Source organism: Lolium perenne, chromosome 2, assembly GCF_019359855.2.
Source record: "Lolium perenne isolate Kyuss_39 chromosome 2, Kyuss_2.0, whole genome shotgun sequence".
Taxonomy (NCBI): Eukaryota; Viridiplantae; Streptophyta; class Magnoliopsida; order Poales; family Poaceae; genus Lolium; species Lolium perenne.
The window spans coordinates 265,381,708-265,404,656 of NC_067245.2; the positions used below are offsets into that span (position 1 = coordinate 265,381,708).

The 22,949-nt window shown below is 47.9% G+C and overlaps 1 protein-coding gene across 1 annotated transcript; it reads left to right on the forward strand.

Annotated features, from left to right (window-relative positions):
- The first annotated feature begins 448 nt into the window (after nt 1-448).
- Nucleotides 449-1,598, forward strand: LOC127335856 (cyclin-P2-1-like). Its single transcript, XM_051362591.1, has one exon. It carries the CDS (start codon nt 672-674, stop codon nt 1,386-1,388), a length of 717 nt encoding a protein of 238 aa, XP_051218551.1. The 5' UTR covers nt 449-671; the 3' UTR covers nt 1,389-1,598.
- The last annotated feature ends 21,351 nt before the right edge of the window (nt 1,599-22,949 follow it).

Consider the following 22,949-nt stretch of genomic DNA (forward strand, 5'->3'; position numbering starts at 1 on the left):
CACCCATTCCATTCCATTCTCATCCCATTCCAAAACCGAACACAGGGATGGATTAACTGCTCAGTGACAATTTTTTTGTCCAAACCGAACACAGGGATGGAACGGTTCCGTGACAGTGGAATGGAATGGTTCCATTCCATTCCACCTAATTCCCAAACCGAACACACCCTTATTATACGCTTCGTAAGCTCAGATCCTCCATTCAAGGCCAAAATGGAAGGTGCTTGAAGGCTTCGTCAATGTCCAGTGCCCCCCAATTACGTGCACGCGGTGATTAATAATGCTACACTTACGGGAAACATTTACGGGAACACACTTACGGGATGAGGTGGAGGCGCAGAATTGGTTCAGATTTTTCCCTTCCCTTGTTTGTAGGATCGTGAACCACCCACCATGCCAACACGTCAGCCCGTAAGCAAAAGCACGTAAGAATTCTCCCGTAGGGCAGATGACTTTGCTTTCATCGACCTTTCCTTTCCTCCCTTCTTTATAGCCACCGGCCCACGTCCTGCCGCCTCCGCCCTCCAGACATGCATATAAGTATCAGCCTTCTCCAGCCCAGGGACCTTGCAGGTGTGGCCAAGAACCAGCTAGCCATTTCATTCATTCATAGGCGTGTCCAAGGGTCCTCGTGAGCTGTGAGCCTGTGACCACCAACAAATCTTCAAGAAATGGCTTCCTCCGAGGAGCTAGCGTCGGACGCGCACGTCTTCCCGCGCGGCGGCGACGACGGCAGCGCGATGTCGGCGGCGCTGTCGCCGCCGGTCGTCGTGTCGGTGCTCGCTTCGCTGCTGGAACGGCACATCGCCCGCAACGAGAGGGCCTTGGCCGCGAGCCCTAGCACGGCGTGTTGCCACGACGAGGCCGCCGGAGACGACGCGAGGAGAATCGCGGCGTTCGACGGCGGCACGGTGCTGGACATGGGCATGCGGGAGTTCCTGGAGCGCTTCTCCCGCTACGCGCACGTCTCGCCGCAGGTGTACGTGGTGGCGTACGCCTACCTGGACCGGCTCCGCCGCGGCGTCGGCGACGGCCCAGTGGTGCGCGTGGTGCCGACCAACGCGCAGCGGCTGCTCACGGCGGCGATCCTCGTCGCCTCCAAGTTCGTGGAGGACCGGAACTACAAGAACTCCTACTTCGCGGCCGTCGGCGGGCTCAGCGCGGCGGAGCTGGGCGAGCTGGAGCTGGACTTCCTCTTCCTCATGCGGTTCAGGCTCAACGTCAGCGTCAGCGTCTTCCGGAGCTACTGCCGGCACCTCGAGAGGGAGGTGGGCCACGGCGGCGGGTACCAGGTCGAGAGGTGCCTCCAGAAGGCCCTCCTCGTCTGCTCCGGGGAGTCGCGGACGCAGCACCGGCAGGCGCCGGTGGCTGCAGCAGCAGCTCAATAAGAGAAAGGCAGCTATTGACGCGTCAATTGTTAATGGCAAGCGCACCAGCTCATCGCCGTGGTGTGCGCCGTGTGTAGTGACACGTGTGCCCAGACGGGGCTGTACATAGTTGCGCTACTTACGTTTGCTAATCTACCTGTATCACTGTATGCCTCCATTGCAAAAGAGCTGATGCGAGGATTAGGTTTTTAAACATGTGACAACAACTTTCCAGGTTGGAACCCCTACCCCCGCGCCCGCCGCCGCCGGCCGCCTTCCGCTCGCGCCGCCAACCTCCCCACCGGCCAGCCGCGCGCCCGAGCCTCGCTCCCGTCGCCGCCCGTGGGCGACCGGAGCGCGCCGCCTCCTCCAGCCCCGTCCCTCCTCCAGCCTCTCACCCTGCCGCCGCCGCGCGAGCCGCCGGGCAAAGCCCGCGCGGTGCCGGCGGCGGCGGAGCTTCCCTTCTCCGCGTGCTTGGAGGCCCGACGGGCGGCCCCCTCCTTGCGGTGGTGAAGTGCGGCGGCGCCGCGCAAGCCGAGGTCGCGGGCGGCGGAGCGTGCGGTCGCGGCGGCGCCTCGTAGCCCCTCGTCGTGCCTCGGCCGTCCTCCTCCCGCGCGTCGGTCGGGCCCGTCGGGGGCAGGTCGCGGCTAACGGTGGGCGGCGCTGCGTCGGTTCCGGCCGGCGCGATTCTTGCTCGCCCGCGGCAGCGGCCGCCGGGCGGCGATGTTGCCGCCGCGGTGTCTGCTCGCCGCCGTTGGCCCTGGGCGTGGGCCTGAGGGCTCCGGCGGATCTGAGTTTGTGGGCCCAGATCCGGGCACCGCGTGGTCCGGCCGCTATTCCCTTCTGCCGGGACCGGCGTTGAGGCCCTCGGAGTCGGGGGTGGGCCCTTTTGCGAATCTGGCATCCTCGAAGCCCATCTGTGTCGGCGTCCTTCGGGTTCTCGCGGGGGTTCTCGACACTCGGACGATGCACTGGGCGTCGTCCTGGTCGGCTTTTTTGGGATAGGGTTCCTAAGCCGGCGCGTGCTCGCCGGGTAGGCGGCATGTTCCGTACTGCATCTGCTCTTGCGGTTGTGGTCTCTCCCTCTGATCTATTTGGGTCACGCTGCCGCAGGTGCTGGCGTGCTGGTGTTGGTGCATCCGTCGTGGCGCCGCCGATCCAACGTCGAGCGACGTCTGGTTCCGGGTCTGGCCGGGCTTGGCCAACCAGCTCTTGCGTTCTTCCTGTGGGTGAATCTAGTTGGGGCTAGGTCTTAGTGTGGCTTGGGTTGGAGGTGCGGTTGTGAGCTATGTTCTGTCCGCTCTGCGTCCTCGCGACGGCGACCAGATTTTGACCCGGTGGGATCTAGGCGAAAGCTACGCAAGGCCTTGCCATTGCCGGTGACGGCGTCACCTTTCAGGTGTCGTTCCCTTGTTGAAGGCGTCCCGATGTGGATTCCCCGTTTCGAATTGATGGTTTCCGTCCCTCCGCCTCAACCTGCTAATCTTGGTGGCCCCGCTTCGGGCAACCTTCTCTTGTAGTGTCTTGTGGATCACCCTTTGATCTCTCGCTGGTGTTCCAGCCCTCTCACCTCGTCAGCCTGGCTACTTTTACACGGCCTTGCTGCGGTAGCTGACGGCCCGCCTAGTGCCTTGGGGGGCTTTGCTAGGTCGGCGTCTGGTCGTAGTCTCGGCTGGTGTGCCTATCCCAATGCCATTGGAAGATGTTGTGTTTCTGGTCTGGACCTAACCCGAGCTCGGGGGTGGTGGTTCGGGGTCTGGGTGAAAGCTTTGCAGGCCCTCGGTCTCTGCCGACGACGATGACGCATTCATGCGCCATGCACCTTCTTGGAGGCGTCGCCGCAAGACCCCCTCACCTTTGGATCCTCAAGTTCTGCTAGGATGGTGGCCCGCCGTCGAGTCCCCCTTGAGCTGTTGTGTTGATGCGATAGGAGGTTTGTTGGCGTGGACATTGACGTGCTCGCTCCGATGCAACAGATGACAAAGCTCCCTCAACCTGGCGCATGGCGGCGTTCTCTGTGTTGTCGTTTGTTGTTAGCTTTTCGGTGTGCGTTTCTTATGTGTGTTGTAACTCATGGTGTAACTCCTGGCCGGTTGATGGCTTTGTTAATTCAAAGCCGGGCTCATTTCGAGCCTTCCGTCTAACATGTGACAATGAATTTAGAACAGAGGCCTGACGAGCCCTTTACTGACGTGTCTCCACCCCCTCCCTCCTCCCCTCTTTTCCCCTCCCCTTTTTTGAGTGAAATAACACGGTTATTAGCCGGTAACAAAAATTTCTTGCCTCCTTTGGTAAATGTATTTGAGTTGACATTGACTTTTACCCCACTATATTAATATATCAACAACACAATACGAACCGCTGGCAGTACAAGCACGCTCAAAAGAAAACACAAAAGAAAGAGAAGAGAAAAGGTCGGATTGACGAAAACGAAGATGTTCTATAGCCGTTGCACCCTCCGAGAAATTCCCACCACGCTCCTAGCACTGCCGTGTACCAAGCAGCACCTCCAAGAAGGGATGCGACGACGACACGGCAAATGTATTTTATGTTGACATAATCTTGACGCATTTGAATTTGGTTTAGTTTGGGCTGGTTGGTTAGTCCAACCTAAACCATGTATGCTCCCCCTTTGCTATAACCCCATGCTCTAACTAATCTGTCCGAAGTCATTGTTTTGTCCTCCTCTAAACATTATATTCAAAATGCCTAAATATTTTAGAGTTTCAAATTGATTTTTTTTTTTGACAATCCTCTGCGACATTTGATCAGCTATCTCTGGTAATATTGGTTACCGAAAATTCCACCCCTTCCACGTATATTTTTTCTTGCCGGTACCTAAATTTGGAGGTAGCATTTTTCTCCGTTTGTTCGAACACCAATGAGCGTCTAAGTTAGCATATACATTGGTCTAGACAGTCTGTAATAGTACACCATGTCATATATAGACAATAGTATAGATATGTACAATAGTTTGTCTGTAAGTTGTCTATTTTTAGCCTACCCATATGTGAGTATAAGTTACAGCCGCTCTTAATACAATCGTAAAATTGAAGTCTATAAGTTATTTGTAAGAATGCTATAGACTGTTTAAAAATTTAAAGATAGCCTTGTTTTCTCTACTTATTCTTTTTCTTCCACATCACCAAAATACAAATAACCATCCCATACAGATAACGGAGTCATCATCATTGTACATACCCTAAACGAAATCGATAGAGATTGGCAGATAGAGGAGTGCCCGTGGTAACCAAATTATCGTGTAACAGTATGAAATGGAGACACTTGACCGTAACACCCGGCCCATGATCATGCCAACCAACGGCAACAAATGGTTCAACATGTCTTCTTTAATCTACAAATGATTACAATTGTGTTGTCGGTGCAGCATCGTCATCATCATTAGCTAACTTTGCGGATAATAAAAGGTGGTAGCCACATTCCACACGCTGCAGCAACCCATCATCAGCCCCCACAACGATACGGAAAAGGACTCGCATCCGCCCTTAGATGATCAGATCCTGACAGTGCAACTGTGGGCAAGATACACCTGGCCTTGTGTGACCTCGTCTATTCTGAGAAATGCGCAGACAGAATTCCATAAGACCTGACGACGAATACTAATAAGCGAAAGACACTGACTGTAAAGTATCTATCCTGCCTAAATCTCACTTCTACTTCATTTTATCATTTTTAGGAGTACTCACTCTATTCCAAGGTTTCGGCCACCGGTTCGATTTTTTTTCTCGGTGGTGGCTGAGATTGGTGGTAACTATAGTTATCGACGGTTACTGGAAAAACACCGTACACGATTTGAAAATAAATTTTAATTCAAAATCTAAAAATATTTAAATATTAAGATGGTACCTAACATTTTCTCACGGACGTCTCGGCACAATAAAAATTCAAGCCTAACCGAGAAGCCCATTTTCGAAGGGGGGTGTGAAATCAGGAAACCGTGGTAAGTCAGCCAGTAACTAAATTATTGCTCCGTCTAAAATCAGATGTCACATATTTAGCTAGATTGACATGTATCTATACACTTAAAACACGTTTAGATATGCGCTCTCATCCCCCAAACCCTCTCTCTCTCTCTTGCCCCTCGCTCCTCCACACTGCCCTCGGGTGCTCACCCCTCCTCTCCGGCTGATTTGCCTGCAGGAGGCGCTAGGATGGAAGGCCGGCCTATATATACTAATACTAGTAGTCTAGATTTACAGATGAAGAGAAATCATCTAGTGGAGAAGTGGGGAGCAATTCTTGTCCGTGCAAGTATATCGGAAAATGAATTCATACAAACTACGCGCGAATCGGGTTATCATTCTCCCATATCAATCGGATGTTCGGACATCTTTGAAAAATACTTCGTCTTCGTCGCGGTTGACTCTGCCACTAAGAAGATCCACCAGCGCCTACCCATCAGCGCGCTCTCGCCTTTGCAGACTCGCTTCACGAACTCACCATCCGACACAAGGACCATTAGGTGCTATATTTTCAATTAATTACCATCCGTGAAATTTATTTGGCCAAATATTTTTCGGCCCATGTTGTTATTTGTGCACGGGTTTTTGCGCTCCAGTAAACCTTTAGATCGGAATAAGCTCGGATTACTTCGCCACGTGCAGTCGCACCGCTCGGGGGCTCACCCATCGTGGACTTGCCACGCTCAAGGGCTCGCTCGTAGGGAAGTCGACATCCTCACCTCGCTCGGGGGCTTGTCCATCGTGAACCCGGCAACGCGCACTTTCCATGATCAAGGACTCGACATTGCGCACCCACCGCGCTCGGGGGCTCGCCCATAGAGAACTCGACATCGTCACCTCGCTCGGGAGTGATGGCACTTGATGGGGCTTGATGTTGTGTCTTGATTATTCCCCAGCAACGGCGCCAGAAAATAGTCTTGATGGTGTTCGTTGTAAGGCAGACTTCACACTATTAGGAACCCCAAGAGGAAGGTATGATGAGAACATCAGCAAGTTTTTCCCTCAGTAAGAAACCAGTGTTTAATCGACTAGTAGAAGAAAATGCGTGATTTCTGAAGGTGTTGCTAGCTGACTAGTGGCAGGGCGCACTACCGGCGCCAGCAACAACGTGGAACATGCACACAACATAACCAAAATACTTTGCCCCAACTTACAGTGAGGTTGTCAATCTTACCGGTGTTGATGAACACAAAGGATTAAACGTATTGAGTGGAAAGAGATATTTGCAGTAATTAAAGAGAACAGTGCTTGCAGTAAGTAAACATAACATGATTGCAGTAGTTGAATTTATCAGTGTAAAGGAAATGATCGGGGTCCACAATTCACTAGAGGTGTCTCTCCATAAAGATAAATAATATGCTGGGTGAACAAAATTACAGCTGGGCAATTGGAATGCCGACCATACATGATAAGATGATTACTATGAGATTCGTTTGAGCATTACAACAAAATACATAGACCGTAATCCAACTGCGTCTATGACTAATAATCCACCTTCCGGTTATCGTCCGAACCCCTTCCAGTATTAAGTTGCAAGCAACAGATTATCGCATTAAGTAATGTGTGTAAAGTAAACAATAGAATTACCGTTGGATAAAACATTGGTGTTTTCTCCCTAATAGCAACAGCACATCTACAATTTTAGAAGTTATTGTCACTCTTCCAGAAAACTAGAGGCATGAACCTACTTGTAGGATAACGTTGCATAGAAAACAAAAATTTTCCTACGGCGAACACGCAATCCAAGCCAAGATGCAATCTAGAAGACGGTAGCAACGAGGGGGTATCGAGTCTCACCCTTGAAGAGATTCCAAAGCCTACAAGAGGAGGCTCTTGTTGCTGCGGTAGACGATCACTTGCCGCTTGCAAAAGCGCGTAGAAGATCTTGATCACGATCGGTTCCGGCGCCACGAACGGGCAGCACCTCCGTACTCGGTCACACGTTCGGTTGTTGATGAAGACGACGTCCACCTCCCCGTTCCAGCGGGCAGCGGAAGTAGTAGCTCCTCTTGAATCCGACAGCACGACGGCGTGGTGTCGGTGGCGGTGTAGAAGTCCGGCGGAGCTTCGCTAAGCTACGCGGGCAATATGGAGTGGAGGAGCAAAGCTAGGGTTTGGGAGGGGGTGGCCGGCCACTCAAGGGGGGGCGGCCAAGCTATGGTCTTGGGGTGGCCGGCCCCCTCCCTTGGCCCCTCATTATATAGGTGGATCCCAAGTGTTGGTGTCCAAGTCTTCGAATAAGACCCGAAACCAAAACCTTCCATAGGAGGGGGAAACCTAGCCCAACTAGGACTCCCACCCAAAGGTGGGATTCCCACCTCCCATGTGGGGGGTGGCCGGCCCCCTATGGTGGAGTCCACTTGGGACTCCACCCCCACTAGGGCTGGCCGGCCATGGAGGTGGAGTCCCTTGTGGACTCCACCTTCCTTGGTGGTTTCTTCCGGACTTTTCTAGAACCTTCTAGAACCTTCCATAGAACCTTCCGTGACATTTTATTTCACATAAAATGACATCCTATATATGAATCTTATTCTCCGGACCATTCCGGAACTCCTCGTGATGTCCGGGATCTCATCCGGGACTCCGAACAAATATTCGAACTCCATTCCATAATTCAAGTGCTACCATTTCAACATCCAACTTTAAGTGTGTCACCCTACGGTTCGAGAACTATGCGGACATGGTTGAGTACTCACTCCGACCAATAACCAATAGCGGGATCTGGAGATCCATAATGGCTCCCACATATTCAACGATGACTTTAGTGATCGAATGAACCATACACATATATTACCAATTCCCTTTGTCTCGCGATATTTTACTTGTCCGAGGTTTGATCTTCGGTATCACTCTATACCTTGTTCAACCTCGTCTCGACAAGTACTCTTTACTCGTACCGTGGTATGTGGTCTCTTATGAACTCATTCATATGCTTGCAAGACATTAGACGACATTCCACCGAGAGGGCCCAGAGTATATCTATCCGTCATCGGGATGGACAAATCCCACTGTTGATCCATATGCCTCAACTCATACTTTCTGGATACTTAATCCCACCTTTATAGCCACCCATTTACGCAGTGGTGTTTGGTGTAATCAAAGTACCTTTCCGGTATAAGTGATTTACATGATCTCATGGTCATAAGGACTAGGTAACTATGTATCGAAAGCTTATAGCAAATAACTTAATGACGAGATCTTATGCTACGCTTAATTGGGTGTGTCCATTACATCATTCACACAATGATATAACCTTGTTATTAATAACATCCAATGTTCATGATTATGAAACTAATCATCTATTAATCAACAAGCTAGTTTAAGAGGCATACTAGGGACTTCTTGTTTGTCTACATATCACACATGTACTAATGTTTCGGTTAATACAATTCTAGCATGATATATAAACATTTATCATAAACATAAAGATATAAATAATAACCATTTTATTATTGCCTCTAGGGCATATCTCCTTCAGTCTCCCACTTGCACTAGAGTCAATAATCTAGATTACATTGTAATATACCTAACACCCATGGCATTCTGGTGTTGGTCATGCTTTGCCCTAGGGAGAGATTTAGTCAACGGATCTGCTACATTCAGATCAGTGTGTACTTTGCAAATCTTTACTTCTCCATCTTCGATGTACTCGCGAATCGAGTGGTAACGCAGCTTGATATGCTTCAGCCTCTTGTGTGACCTTGGCTCTTGTGCATTGGCGATGGCACCCATGTTATCACTGTAAATGATTAATGGGTCCAATGCACTAGGAACCACACCGAGCTCTACAATGAACCTCTTCATCCATACCGCTTCGATGAAGCCTCCGAAGCCGCTATGTACTCTGATTCTCGTTGAAGACTTCGCCACCGTGCACCGCTTCGAGCTTGCCCACCATCGCAAAGACCATTCAATATAAACACGTACCCAGACTGTGACTTAGAGTCATCAGGATCAGTGTTCCAACTTGCATCGGTGTAACTTGTTACAACGAGCTCTTGGTCACCTCCATAACAAAGAAACATATCCTTAGTTCTTTTCAAGTACTTCAGGATATTCTTGACCGTTGTCCGATGTTCCATTCCCGGATCACTTTGATATCTGCTAGTCAAACTAACAGCATGTGCTATATCCGGTCTTGTACAAAGCATGGCATACATAATAGCGCCTACGGCCGAAGCATAGGGCATCTTACTCATCCTTTCTCATACTTCTGCCGTAGCCGGTCCTTGAGTTTTACTCAATACCTTGCTGGTAACATAGGTAAGAACCCTTTCTTACTTTCGTCCATTCTAAACTTCTTTAGAATCTTGTCCAGATATGTACTCTGTGATAGCCCTATTAGGCGTCTTGATCTATCTCTATAAATCTTGATGCCTAATATATACGATGCTTCACCAAGGTCTTTCATTGAAAAACTATTATTCAAATAACCCTTAACATCGCTTAATAGTTCTATATCATTTCCGATCAATAATATGTCATCTACATATAATATCGGGAATGCTACGAGCTCCCACTCACTTTCTTGTAAATACAGGCCTCTCCATGACACTCGTATAAACCCGAAGTCTTTGATTACCTTATCAAAGCGTCGGTTCCAACTTCTTGATGCTTGCTTCAGTCCATAGATTGAACGCTGAAGTTTGCATACTTTGTCAGCATTTTTAGGATCGACAAAACCTTTGGGTTGTACCATATACAACTCTTCCTCAATGTCTCCATTAAGAAACGCCGTTTTGACATCCATCTCGCCAAATCTCATAATCGAAAAATGCAGCTATTGCTAACAAAATCCTCACAGATTTTAGCTTCGCTACAGGTGAGAAAGTCTCATCGTAGTCAACTCCTTGAATTTGTCGGAAACCCTTTGCGACAAGTCGAGCTTTATAGACAGTAATATTACCATCGCATCTGTTTTTCTCTTGAATATCCATATATTCTCGACAGCCTTTCGGCTATCGGGTAAGTCTACCAAAGTCCATACTTTGTTATCATACATGGATCCCATTTCGGATTTCATGGCTTCTTGCCATTTGTTGGAATCTGGGCTCATCATCGCTTCTTCATACGTCGCAGTGGTCCTCATCATTGTTATCTACAATCATGACATTTAGACAAGGATCATACCAATCAGAGTGGCACGTTCCCTTGTCGATCTGCGAGGTTCAGTAGTTTCCTCGTTCAAGTTTCATGATCATTATCATTAGCTTCCTCTCGTTGCCGGTGTAGGCGGTACAGTACAACTTCCAGATCGCGCTACTCGATCAACGAGTATAGATTCATCAATCTCATCGAAGTTCTACTTTTCTTCCAGTCACTTCTTTAGTGAGAAATTCTTTCTCAAGAAAGGTTCCGTTCTTAGCAACAAAGATTTTGCCTTCGGATCTGTGATAGAAAGTGTACCCTATAGTTTCCTTAGGGTAACCTATGAAGACGCATTTCTCCGCTTTGGGTTCTAGCTTGTCTGGTTGTAACTTCTTTACATAGGCTTCGCAACCCCAAACTTTCAGGAACGACAGCTTAGGTTTCTTATTAAACCATAATTCATACGGTGTCGTTTCTACGGATTTTGATGGTGCTCTATTTAAAGTGAATGCGGCTGTCTCTAATGCATAACTCCAAAATGATAACGGCAAATCAGTAAGAGACATCATACTACGAACCATATCTAAGAGAGTTCGATTACGACGTTCGGACACACCGTTTCGTTGAGGTGTTCCCGGCGGTGTCAATTGTGAAATTATTCCGCATTTCTTTAAATGCATGCCAAACTCATAACTCAGATATTCACCTCCACGATCAGATCGTAGAAATTTGATCTTCTTGTTACGTTGATTTTCTACTTCACTTTGAAATTCCTTAAACTTCTCGAAAGTTTCGGATTTATGTTTCATGAAATAGATATACCCATATCTACTCAGATCATCTGTGAAGGTTAGAACATAACGATAACCACCGCGCGATGCTACGCTCATTGGTCCACATACATCGGTATGTATGATTTCCAATAAGTCAGTAGCTCGCTCCATCATACCAGAAAATGGAGTCTTTGTCATTTTTCCCATTAGACATGCTTCGCATCTATCAAGTGACTCAAAGTCAAGTGATTCAAGTAATCCATCAGTATGGAGTTTCTTCATGCGTTTCACTCCAATATGACCAAGACGACAGTGCCACATATAAGTAGAATTATCATTAAGTTTAATTCGCTTAGCATCAATGTTATGTATGTGCGTATCACTACTATCGAGATCTAACAGAAATAAGCCATTCTTTTGTGGTGCTCGACCATAAAAGATATTATTCATAAAAATAGAACAACCATTATTCTCAGACTTGAATGAATAACCGTCTTGCATTAAACAAGATCCAGATATAATGTTCATGCTCAACGCAGTACATAATAGCAATTATTTAGGCTTAAAACTAATCCCGAAGGTAGATGTAGAGGAAGTGTGCCGACTGCGATCACATTGACCTTGGATCCGTTTCCAACGCGCATCGTCACTTCATCTTTCAGCAGTTGTCGTTTATTCTTTAGTTCCTGTTTCGAGTTACAAATATGAGCAACCGAACCAGTATAAAATACAATTGTACTAGAACGAGAAACAGTGAATTGAAATTCTTTAACATGTATTTCATATATACCTTCTTTCTTCGTCTTGACAAGGCCGCTCTTCAGATCAGCCGGATACTTGGAGCAATTACGCTTCCAGTGTCCCTTCTCCTTGCAAGATAATAGCACTCAGCATCGTGCTTAGGGCCGTTCTTAGGTTTCATAGGAGGCGTGGCAGCTTTCTTGCCACCCTTCTTGAATTTTCCCTTAGACTTGCCTGTTTCTTGAAACCGGTGGTCTTGTTGACCATCAACACTTGGTGCTCTTTCTTGATCTCAATCTCAGCAGCTTTTAGCATGCCAAAAAGTTCAGGTAACTCCTTGTTCATGTTCTCGCATATTGTAGTTCATCACAAAGTTCTTGTAACTTGGTGGCGGTGATTGAAGGACACGATTAATCCCGATCTGTTAGGAATCACTATTCCCAAGTCACTGAGTTTCTTCGCATGCCCGGTCATGGCGAGCATGTGCTCACTAACGGAGCTGCCTTCTTCCATCATGCAGCTGAAGAAATGTTTCGATGCTTCATAGCATTCCACGGCCGCATGAGTCTCAAATATAGCTTTCAGCTCATTCATCAACTCATGAGGATCATGGTGCTCAAAACGTTTTTGAAGATCGGATTCCAGACTGCACAGGATGGCACACTGAACTTGAGAGTACCGAGTTTTCCGAGTAGCGTAAACAGCTTTTACTTCATCGGATTCATCTTCTGCAGGAGGGTCACCTAGCGGTGCATCAAGCACAAATTGCAGATTTCCGCCAGAGAGGAAGATCCTCACATGACGGAACCAGTCGGTGAAGTTGCTACCGTTGCTCTTAAGTTTCTCTTTCTCTAGGAACTGATTAAAATTGATTGGGGACGCCATCTCTACAACATATATTTGCAATAGTTTAGACTAAGTTTATGACAAATTGAGTTCAAATTTTAATTCAACATAATTAAAAACCTAAGTGAACTCCCACTCAAAACAATATCCCTCGCATTGTCTTAGTGATCACACGAACCAAATCCACCGCACCTAAACCCGATCATCACGAGAAAAGGTGTGATTTCAATGGCGAACACTCAAAGTGTTCATCATATCAACCATATGATTCATGCTCTACCTTTCGGTATCACGTGTTCCGAGACCATGTCTGTACATGCTAGGCTCGTCAAGGCCACCTTAGTATCCGCATGTGCAAAACTGTCTTGCACCCGTCATATGTACTTATTGAATCTATCACACCCGATCATCACGAGGTGCTTCGAAACGACAAGACTTGGCAACGGTGCTACTAAGGATGAACACTTTATTATCTTGAGATTTTAGTGAGGGATCATCTTATAATGCTACCGTCGCGATCTAAGCAAAATAAGATGCATAAAAAGGATTAACATCACATGCAGTTCATATGTGATATGATATGGCCCTTTTGTTCTTGCGCCTTTGATCTTCATCTCCAAAGCACGGATATGATCTCCATCATCTTCGGGCATGATCTCCATCATCGTCGGCGTAGCGTCAAGGTCAATGGCGCCGTCTTCATGATTGTCCTCCATGTAGCAACTATTACAACTACTTTGAAATACTACTCAACATGAAATTTAAAGACAACCATAAGGCTCTGCCGGTTGCCACAATACAATAATGATCATCTCATACATATTCATCATCACATTATGGCCATATCACATCACCAAACCCTGCAAAAACAAGTTAGACGTCTCTAATTTGGTTTGCATATTTTACGTGGTTTAGGGTTTTCGAGAGAGATCTAATCTACCTACGAACATGAACCACAACGTTGATACTAATGTTTTCAATAGAAGAGTAAATTGAATCTTTACTATAGTAGGAGAGACAGACACCCGCAAAGCCTCTTATGCAATACAAGTTGCATGTCGAACGAGGAACAAGTCTCATGAACGCGGTCATGTAAAGTTAGTCCGAGCCGCTTCATCCCACTATGCCATAAAGATGCAAAGTACTCAAACTAAAGATAACAAGAGCATCAACGCCCACAAACCATTGTGTTCTACTCGTGCAACCATCTATGCATAGACACGGCTCTGATACCACTGTAGGATAACGTTGCATAGAAAACAAAAATTTTCCTACGCGAACACGCAATCCAAGCCAAGATGCAATCTAGAAGACGGTAGCAACGAGGGGGTATCGAGTCTCACCCTTGAAGAGATTCCAAAGCCTACAAGAGGAGGCTCTTGTTGCTGCGGTAGACGATCACTTGCCGCTTGCAAAAGCGCGTAGAAGATCTTGATCACGATCGGTTCCAGCGCCACGAACGGGCAGCACCTCCGTACTCGGTCACACGTTCGGTTGTTGATGAAGACGACGTCCACCTCCCCGTTCCAGCGGGCAGCGGAAGTAGTAGCTCCTCTTGAATCCGACGGCACGACGGCGTGGTGTCGGTGGCGGTGTAGAAGTCCGGCGGAGCTTCGCTAAGCTACGCGGGCAATATGGAGTGGAGGAGCAAAGCTAGGGTTTGGGAGGGGGTGGCCGGCCACTCAAGGGGGGCGGCCAAGCTATGGTCTTGGGGTGGCCGGCCCCCTCCCTTGGCCCCTCATTATATAGGTGGATCCCAAGTGTTGGTGTCCAAGTCTTCGAATAAGACCCGAAACCAAAACCTTCCATAGGAGGGGGAAACCTAGCCCAACTAGGACTCCCACCCAAAGGTGGGATTCCCACCTCCCATGTGGGGGGTGGCCGGCCCCCTATGGTGGAGTCCACTTGGGACTCCACCCCCACTAGGGCTGGCCGGCCATGGAGGTGGAGTCCCTTGTGGACTCCACCTTCCTTGGTGGTTTCTTCCGGACTTTTCTAGAACCTTCTAGAACCTTCCATAGAACCTTCCGTGACATTTTATTTCACATAAAATGACATCCTATATATGAATCTTATTCTCCGGACCATTCCGGAACTCCTCGTGATGTCCGGGATCTCATCCGGGACTCCGAACAAATATTCGAACTCCATTCCATAATTCAAGTGCTACCATTTCAACATCCAACTTTAAGTGTGTCACCCTACGGTTCGAGAACTATGCGGACATGGTTGAGTACTCACTCCGACCAATAACCAATAGCGGGATCTGGAGATCCATAATGGCTCCCACATATTCAACGATGACTTTAGTGATCGAATGAACCATACACATATATTACCAATTCCCTTTGTCTCGCGATATTTTACTTGTCCGAGGTTTGATCTTCGGTATCACTCTATACCTTGTTCAACCTCGTCTCCTGACAAGTACTCTTTACTAAATGCCGTGGTATGTGGTCTCTTATGAACTCATTCATATGCTTGCAAGACATTAGACGACATTCCACCGAGAGGGCCCAGAGTATATCTATCCGTCATCGGGATGGACAAATCCCACTGTTGATCCATATGCCTCAACTCATACTTTCTGGATACTTAATCCCACCTTTATAGCCACCCATTTACGCAGTGGTGTTTGGTGTAATCAAAGTACCTTTCCGGTATAAGTGATTTACATGATCTCATGGTCATAAGGACTAGGTAACTATGTATCGAAAGCTTATAGCAAATAACTTAATGACGAGATCTTATGCTACGCTTAATTGGGTGTGTCCATTACATCATTCACACAATGATATAACCTTGTTATTAATAACATCCAATGTTCATGATTATGAAACTAATCATCTATTAATCAACAAGCTAGTTTAAGAGGCATACTAGGGACTTCTTGTTTGTCTACATATCACACATGTACTAATGTTTCGGTTAATACAATTCTAGCATGATATATAAACATTTATCATAAACATAAAGATATAAATAATAACCATTTTATTATTGCCTCTAGGGCATATCTCCTTCACTACTATCGAGCGTAAATACCCCCTCTTGGAGTCACAAGCATCTACTTGGCCAGAGTATCTACTAGCAACGGAGAGCATGCAAGATCACAAATAACGTATGGCAAGAATATATAATCAATCTCGACATAGTATTCAATATTCATCAGATCCCAGCAAACACAACATGTAGCATTACATAAGGATAATCTTGATCATGTAGGGCAGCTCACAAGATCTAAATATGAGGCACAAATTGGAGAAGACAACCATCTAGCTACTGTTATGGACCTATAGTCCAGGGATGAACTATTCACGCATCACTTCGGAGGCAGGCATGACGATGTAGATGCCTCTGGCGATGATTTCCCCCTCCGGCAGGGTTCCGGGAAGAGCTTCAGAACCCTCCCGAGCTAGGGTCTGCGATGGCATCCGCGACAGAACTTTTCGTCGATGGAGGCTCGGGTATTTAAGTTTTTCCCGATATCGTGAATAAATAGGCGGAAGGGCGAGGTCGGTGGAGGCCAGGGTGGCCCACACCACGCCTTGGCGCGGGCCCAGGCCAGGCCGCGCCATGGCACGGTCGGGTCGCCCTGCGCCACTTCCTCGCCCCCCCCCCCTCTGGACTTTGTCTTCGTTAAGGTAAAATATTGACTTCGGCTTTTGTTTCGTCCAATTCCGAGAATATTTCCTGTACAAGTTTTCTGAAATACAAAACATCAGGAAATAGGGAACTGGAAATGTGGCATCTTGTTAATAGGATAGTGCCGAAAAATGTATAAAAGTGCAACAAAGTATGAGCAAAACATATATAAATTGGTATAAAACAAGCATGGAGCATAAAAATTATAGATATGTTTGCGACGTATCAGGGAGCTTGTCCGTCGCGAACTCGACAACGCGCAGTCACTTCGCTCGGGGCTCGCCCGTCGCGGACTCGCCGCGCCAATCCACTCCGCTGCATCGACTATGCCCGTTGCACGACCTGCTTCAGCGACAAATCTGTCGCACCCGATAAAGTTAAGTATTAATTTTTAAAAGTCAATTGTTATTTACTTTTGCCACATCCGACACTTGGAGGCTGCGCTATTACATCATAACAAAAATACACCCGAATACTCGGGGGCTACAAAGTAAACAATATCAATTTCGAGCCATAAATGCCTCAATATACATCTTGACTTCGAGCGTCTGACACCTCACATGCGAAAAGCCCCAGTAGATGGTGACCCTCGTCGAATACTTGAAAACTCCAACCCAATTGCAGCCCAACTGATAGGTTGGCAAGGTACTCAGACCTTGGACGGCAGGCTAACGAAAAGGCCTAGCATACGGTGACCACGTGATGGGTCATATCACCGCCAATAGCATTATAAGACGCAAATACAACATTTCTTAGTAACAAATATTTCGCATCTCTTTACATTTTTTGCAATCTACAATACGGGTCGAGTACTTCCCCGAGAACTTCACAAACTCGGGTCGAATATTTGCCCGAGCGCTTCAAAATCCGAGACGAATATTCCCTCGAGTGCTTCAAAAACTCGGGTTGAGTACTTCCTCGAGTGGTACAACTTGACTCTACGTGTGGCTGCAAGCACCCGCTCGTAGACTCGAACGCTACTCCCATCGGGATTCCAACATCAGAAGACCTTGAAGAACCCGATAAACATCGGCTAATGCAATAGATAAACAAGGCACTCGATAAAAATAAACTTCATGGGCGCGTCGCCATGAGCATTCAGATGCCATGCTTATCATGAAGGTAAGACCATCAGGATCCGTCTGTGAGTCCTAGCACCACCACAGACTGCTCTGCTAAAAATAATCATGCCATCATTGATATGATGAAAAATCCTGACGGGCGCGTGCATACCCTAAATAAACAATCACTGGAATTCATAACTTGATAAGTCTTCCGCGGCCCGGGCTGAATTACACCAGTTATCAGGATTCGTGTCTGGGGACACAAGTTTCAAGTAGGTACTCACATTTGCTCCGGCAATTAACTGGTTCCCAAACTATCGGATGCACCAGGCCTATATACCAAAATCCCAACGACTATGTAACATTAGAGGTGGACACAAAGCTCAAGGCTCGAGGCTCGACTCGAGCTCTACAAGGCTCAGGTCGAGCTCTACAAGGCTCGGCTCGGGCTCGACTCGGCTCGAAGGACGGATAGGCCAAGCCTAAACCTCCTGATCAAGGCTCGAGGCTCGACAAGCCCGCTCGATGAAGCTTGCAAGCCGGCTCGAAGGCTCGATGTAATTAAAAAAATTGCCATGACCTTTGCTAAAAATGTAATATTTCACAATTATAAGCAACAATTGAGCATGCATACATTCATAATATTGTCTAATAAGTTTCACAACATACATTCCTGAATGCATACACTTAGTCCAATAGCATACATCACCGTTCACAAATACATGCACTTAGTTCAACAGATAATAGAACAAGTAGATCGTGAGCCATAGCTCAAACAAACAAAAAGTTTTAACAAACAAAAGAACCACCGCTCCATCATTGCATCTCCCCCGACCCTCTTTGCTATCACATGTCACTTCGTAAATTGCCAAATCGAATCTACACCGCATAAACAAAAAAAATCATTATTTTTGCTTTAGCTCTGATATTATACAAGACATTCCAGCAACTAAAGAGGAGTACAATGCAGTACCAACCCATTCTTTACTTCACTTTTTATACTGCACAAAATGTTCGAGCAACTGAATAGGCCAAAAAAAGTAGTACCAACTCAATTTCGCAATAGTTTTGATGATGTGTAAGGTATTCTAGCAATTAAATAGATAAGAAAATAGCACTACCAGCTAAATTTTGCATTAGTTATGATGTTCTACAGAACATTTCAACAACAAAAGTTCCAGTGGCTAAAGATAAGGAAGCCATGTACTACTCACTATATATTTTTATATGATGGTAATTAAACTTACTAGTTGCTCCCCACCATACTTTTTGGAAATGGAATGCTCTCAACATCGTCATCATCTTCTGCTGCCTAAGAGAGTAAAAGAATAAAGTTAGATATATTCATAAGAAATACAATACATAAATAAATCAGAAACAACAAGGAACATACCATATTCATCGAATTTTTCTTATCATTGTGGGCATCTAGAATTCGACCCCCGGTGCCGAAAGTAGACTCCGAAATAATTATAGAAGCTCAATTACTAGAAAACAAAAGAAATGAAAGAAGGAACTACTGGTACGCCGACTAACCTGCAGTGCGGTTTTTTGTGTCCGTCGGTGGATGGTGCTGGGTTGGTGAAGTTGAGGAGGTGGGTGGAATATCGAAGGTGGAGGAGGAAGGCCGACCACCGATGGCCTGCAACAGCCAGCTAGCCTCTAACCCTAGGCGCGAGCGGTGGCGCGTCCGTCTTGGGTAACTACTAGCTAGTGGGGATCCGGATCCATCGGAGGAGACGAGATGGGGGCAGCGGTGGTGGCCGGCGTTGGGGGTGGAGGAGAGGAGATGGGGGAGGCGGTGGTTGCGGTGTTGGAGGTGGAGCACAGCCGGGTGGCGGCGAACGGCTGCTTCACAGTCGCACGCGCGTGCGTGAGCAGGGGATTTGGGAATCAGGGGACAGGGGATTTTGGAATCGCGTCCCTATGCATAAGGCTGTGAGTAGGTGATTTGGGGGGGGTGTCGAGGGTACTCCTCGGCAATGCCCTCCGTTTGGGGCCTAGGGTTAGCGGAATCCTGCAAGCTGACACGAGACATCGGTTCACAAACAAGCGGGGAGAGCGATTTACCCAGGTTTGGGGCCCTCGATGAGGTAAAACCCTTACGTCCTGCCTGTCTGTTCTTGATTATGATGATAATGGGTTACAATGGGGTGCCGAATAGTTCGGCTGAGATCTCGTCGAGAGGCTAAGTATTGCGGCGACCTAGCTCTAGGTTTTCTGGTGCCTAAGGTTGCTACGATTGATTCTGTCCCTCGGCAGCCCCTCTCCTGGCCTTTATATAGGAGGCCAGGTCTCAAGAGGTCTAACCGAGTACGACTAGGTTTACAGTAGTTTTAGATCTAATCTTTCCTTGTTCGGCTGCTTCCTTGTCTTGCCCGTCAAGGATCCCTCTGGTGTGCCGTCCAGGTGTCTTCATGGGCCTCCAGTTAGTCAATACAGGATAGGGCAATGTCGGTTACCCGAAGGGTAATACCCACGTCAGTAGCCCCCGAGTGTCTACCCGAACATTGTTCGGGTAGAGACTGAAGCATGTCTTCTGTTGATGTTCTTCTCCTTGATTGTCCTTATTCACCTTGAATCAGCATCGTCCTTTTTTTATCGGGTGCGCGTCAGCGCTCCCGATGGGAGTAGCCCCCGAGTCTAGGTACGGATGCTTGCAATCCGTACGTAGACTCAAGTTGTACTACTCAAGCATTCTTCTTTGCCGAAGTTTTCTGCAGGTCTTCATAGGCCATCCGATACATTCTCCATTTGCAAGGGATAATGAGTAACGTGCCCAACTTTTGTTGGTTAACTACCGATGGCAAAACAACGTTACTCTACACAGAATCTAGTCCCCGGGCATGATCTGGAGTGCAAAAAAATTTATCGGGTGCGCTTCCAGCGCTCCCGATGGGAGTAGCCCCCGAGTCTAGGTACGGATGCTTTGCAATCCGTGCGTAGACTCGAGCTACACAACCCTCTTTTTCTTCGAGTCCTCAATATATCGGGTGCGCGTCAGCGCTCCCGATGGGAGTAGCCCCCGAGTCTAGGCGCAGATGCTTCGTAATCTGTGCATAGACTCAAGTTCACCATCCGATAACTTTTTATTCCTTCGAGTGCTTCAAGCTTTTTATGACGTCACTGTTGACGTGCGACTGCTGTGGTTTGATTGACAGGACTTGACCTGATGGGCCCACCCTAGCTCTGCGCGGGCAGTTTTTAGGGCTTGACCAGTGCACGCGCGGCGACCGAGGCGTCTCCTCGATTTTCGCACAACGTGGGAATAATGGGCCGCCGGTTCCACTCCTTCTTCAAGCACCACGTGTACAGTCAGATCCGCTCCACCTCCCACGATGCCTGTGGAGTTATGGCCACGATTTCGCACAAATTCTTACGGCATAAATAGGGGGCCTCCTCTTTTTTACCTTTCACCTCGTTTACTGCTCATCTTCTTGCTCAAGCCTTCCTGCCTCCTCTGTCTCTTCATCAGAAGTTCCGCTCGCCATGGGCAAGAAGAAGAGCGGAAGCACCTCGGAAGCGGCCAAAGTTAGCCGCGATTGGAGTGCCTCTGCCATTTCCAACCGCGACATCAACAAGCTTCGCGCCCTCGGCTTCATCTCCGCATCTGAGGAGGACATTCGTCTTCCAGGTGCGGTCTCTCGCCCAAAGCCCACGAAGGGCTTCACTATCATGTTTGATGCCTTCTTGTTCCGTGGCCTCTCTCTTCCGGCCCACGAGTTCCTTCACTCTCTCCTTTTCTTCTATGGGATCCAGCTCTGGCAGTTGACCCCAAACTCTATTCTTCATCTCCCCATCTTCATTACCGTTTGCGAGGCCTTCCTTGGCATCGAACCTCACTGGGGTCTTTGGAGGAAGATCTTCTACGTGAAGCGCCACAACGACAGCAATGGCCCCCCCGTCGCCGGTGGCGTTGGCTTCGTCATTAGGAAGGAGGTCGACTACTTCGACTACCCAATGAAGGAATCCGTCCAGGGTTGGCGCAACAAGTGGTTCTACCTGCGAGATCCCATCGTACCTGGGCGGCGTTCGAATCTCCCTTCCTTTGATGACGTCTTGGTGGCCCACAAGAAGAAGTCTTGGCGAAACGCCCTTTCTCCCGAAGAGAGGGCGACAGCCGACAAACTGTTTGAGCAGATTGTTGTTTTGAAGAATACGGGAGGCTTGACAATGTGCGGCACTGAAGTAGTTTCAGTGTTCTTGCAACGTCGAGTGCAGCCGCTAATGTCTCGACCCCACCAGTTATGGCTTTATACTGGCAAAGGCGACAAGTCAAGGATCAATTCTGCCGACCTGTCGGCTAATGAGCTTCGGGACGAGGTTCGTCGCCTGACATGCCTCAGTATGAAGGACAAAATCGTCTTGACATCGGCTCGCCCTCCTTATGATTTTGACCACCTCCCGTCTGAGGTAATTTCTGCTACTCCTTGTTTGCTTTCACTTCCTTTTTGCTTTGTTGCGTTTTACAAACTTCTTTACTCTTCTTGATAGGCCCCCTCCATCGTTCGATGCTATCCTCCTACACCGGAAAGCGGCGTGGAGCCAGAGGATGATGACGACGATTCCGAAGGGACTGAAGACGCCCAGCAGGTCTTCGAGGACAGCGATGTCCAAGAGGGCGACACTGTCGAGGAGGTCGCTTTCACCAGGAGCAAGCGCCGCTTGCAGATAGATGAGGATTTCATCACGACGGCTGAATCTAGTCCCAATGACCAAGATAATGATGCTGTTGGAACTCCTCCGCCTTCTCCCGTTGACAAGGGGCCATCCGGCTTTTTTGCTGCTGAGGATGACTTGGAACTGTGAGCATTTTCACTCCTCTATAATTTGACCTTTGTTATCTTGTATGCTAATCATTTTATTTTCTGAAGTAGCTCTGACGATGACCTCGTCCCTCTCGCAAAGAGGGCTAAGTTATCCGCCGAGAGAGCATCATCGGCTAAAGAGCCAAACCCCACTTCTGCCAAGTCGACGCCTCCTACGAGGACGGTCGTGGAGAAAATTCCAGTATCGAAGGTTATTCCTCCTGGCGATGCTCCTACTTCGTCAGCTTCTCGTGATCACGTAAGTAGTTATTTTGCCTTGTTTTACTGAATCTTCTTCTTATCGACTGAGTCTCACCGACTTCCTTGCTGCAGCCGATTTATGCCACAGTCGATGCTGTGGTAGATTTCGCCGAGCAGTTTACCCGACTGGAGGCTGAAAACGCCCAACTTCGGAAGACCGTCAAGTCTTCGGCTGATCAGGTGTTGGAGGCCAACAGGGTTGCCACAGATGCCAAGAAGGAAAATGTCTTGTTGAGGGGGGAGCTGTCGAAGCTGAAGCAGCAGATGAAGGATGAGCAAGAGGCCCGGCGTGCGGCAGCGGTTGCAGTCGATAAGAAGGAAGGCGTCCTCGGTGAGTCCATCAAAGACTTATTGGGTAAAATTCTCAACACAT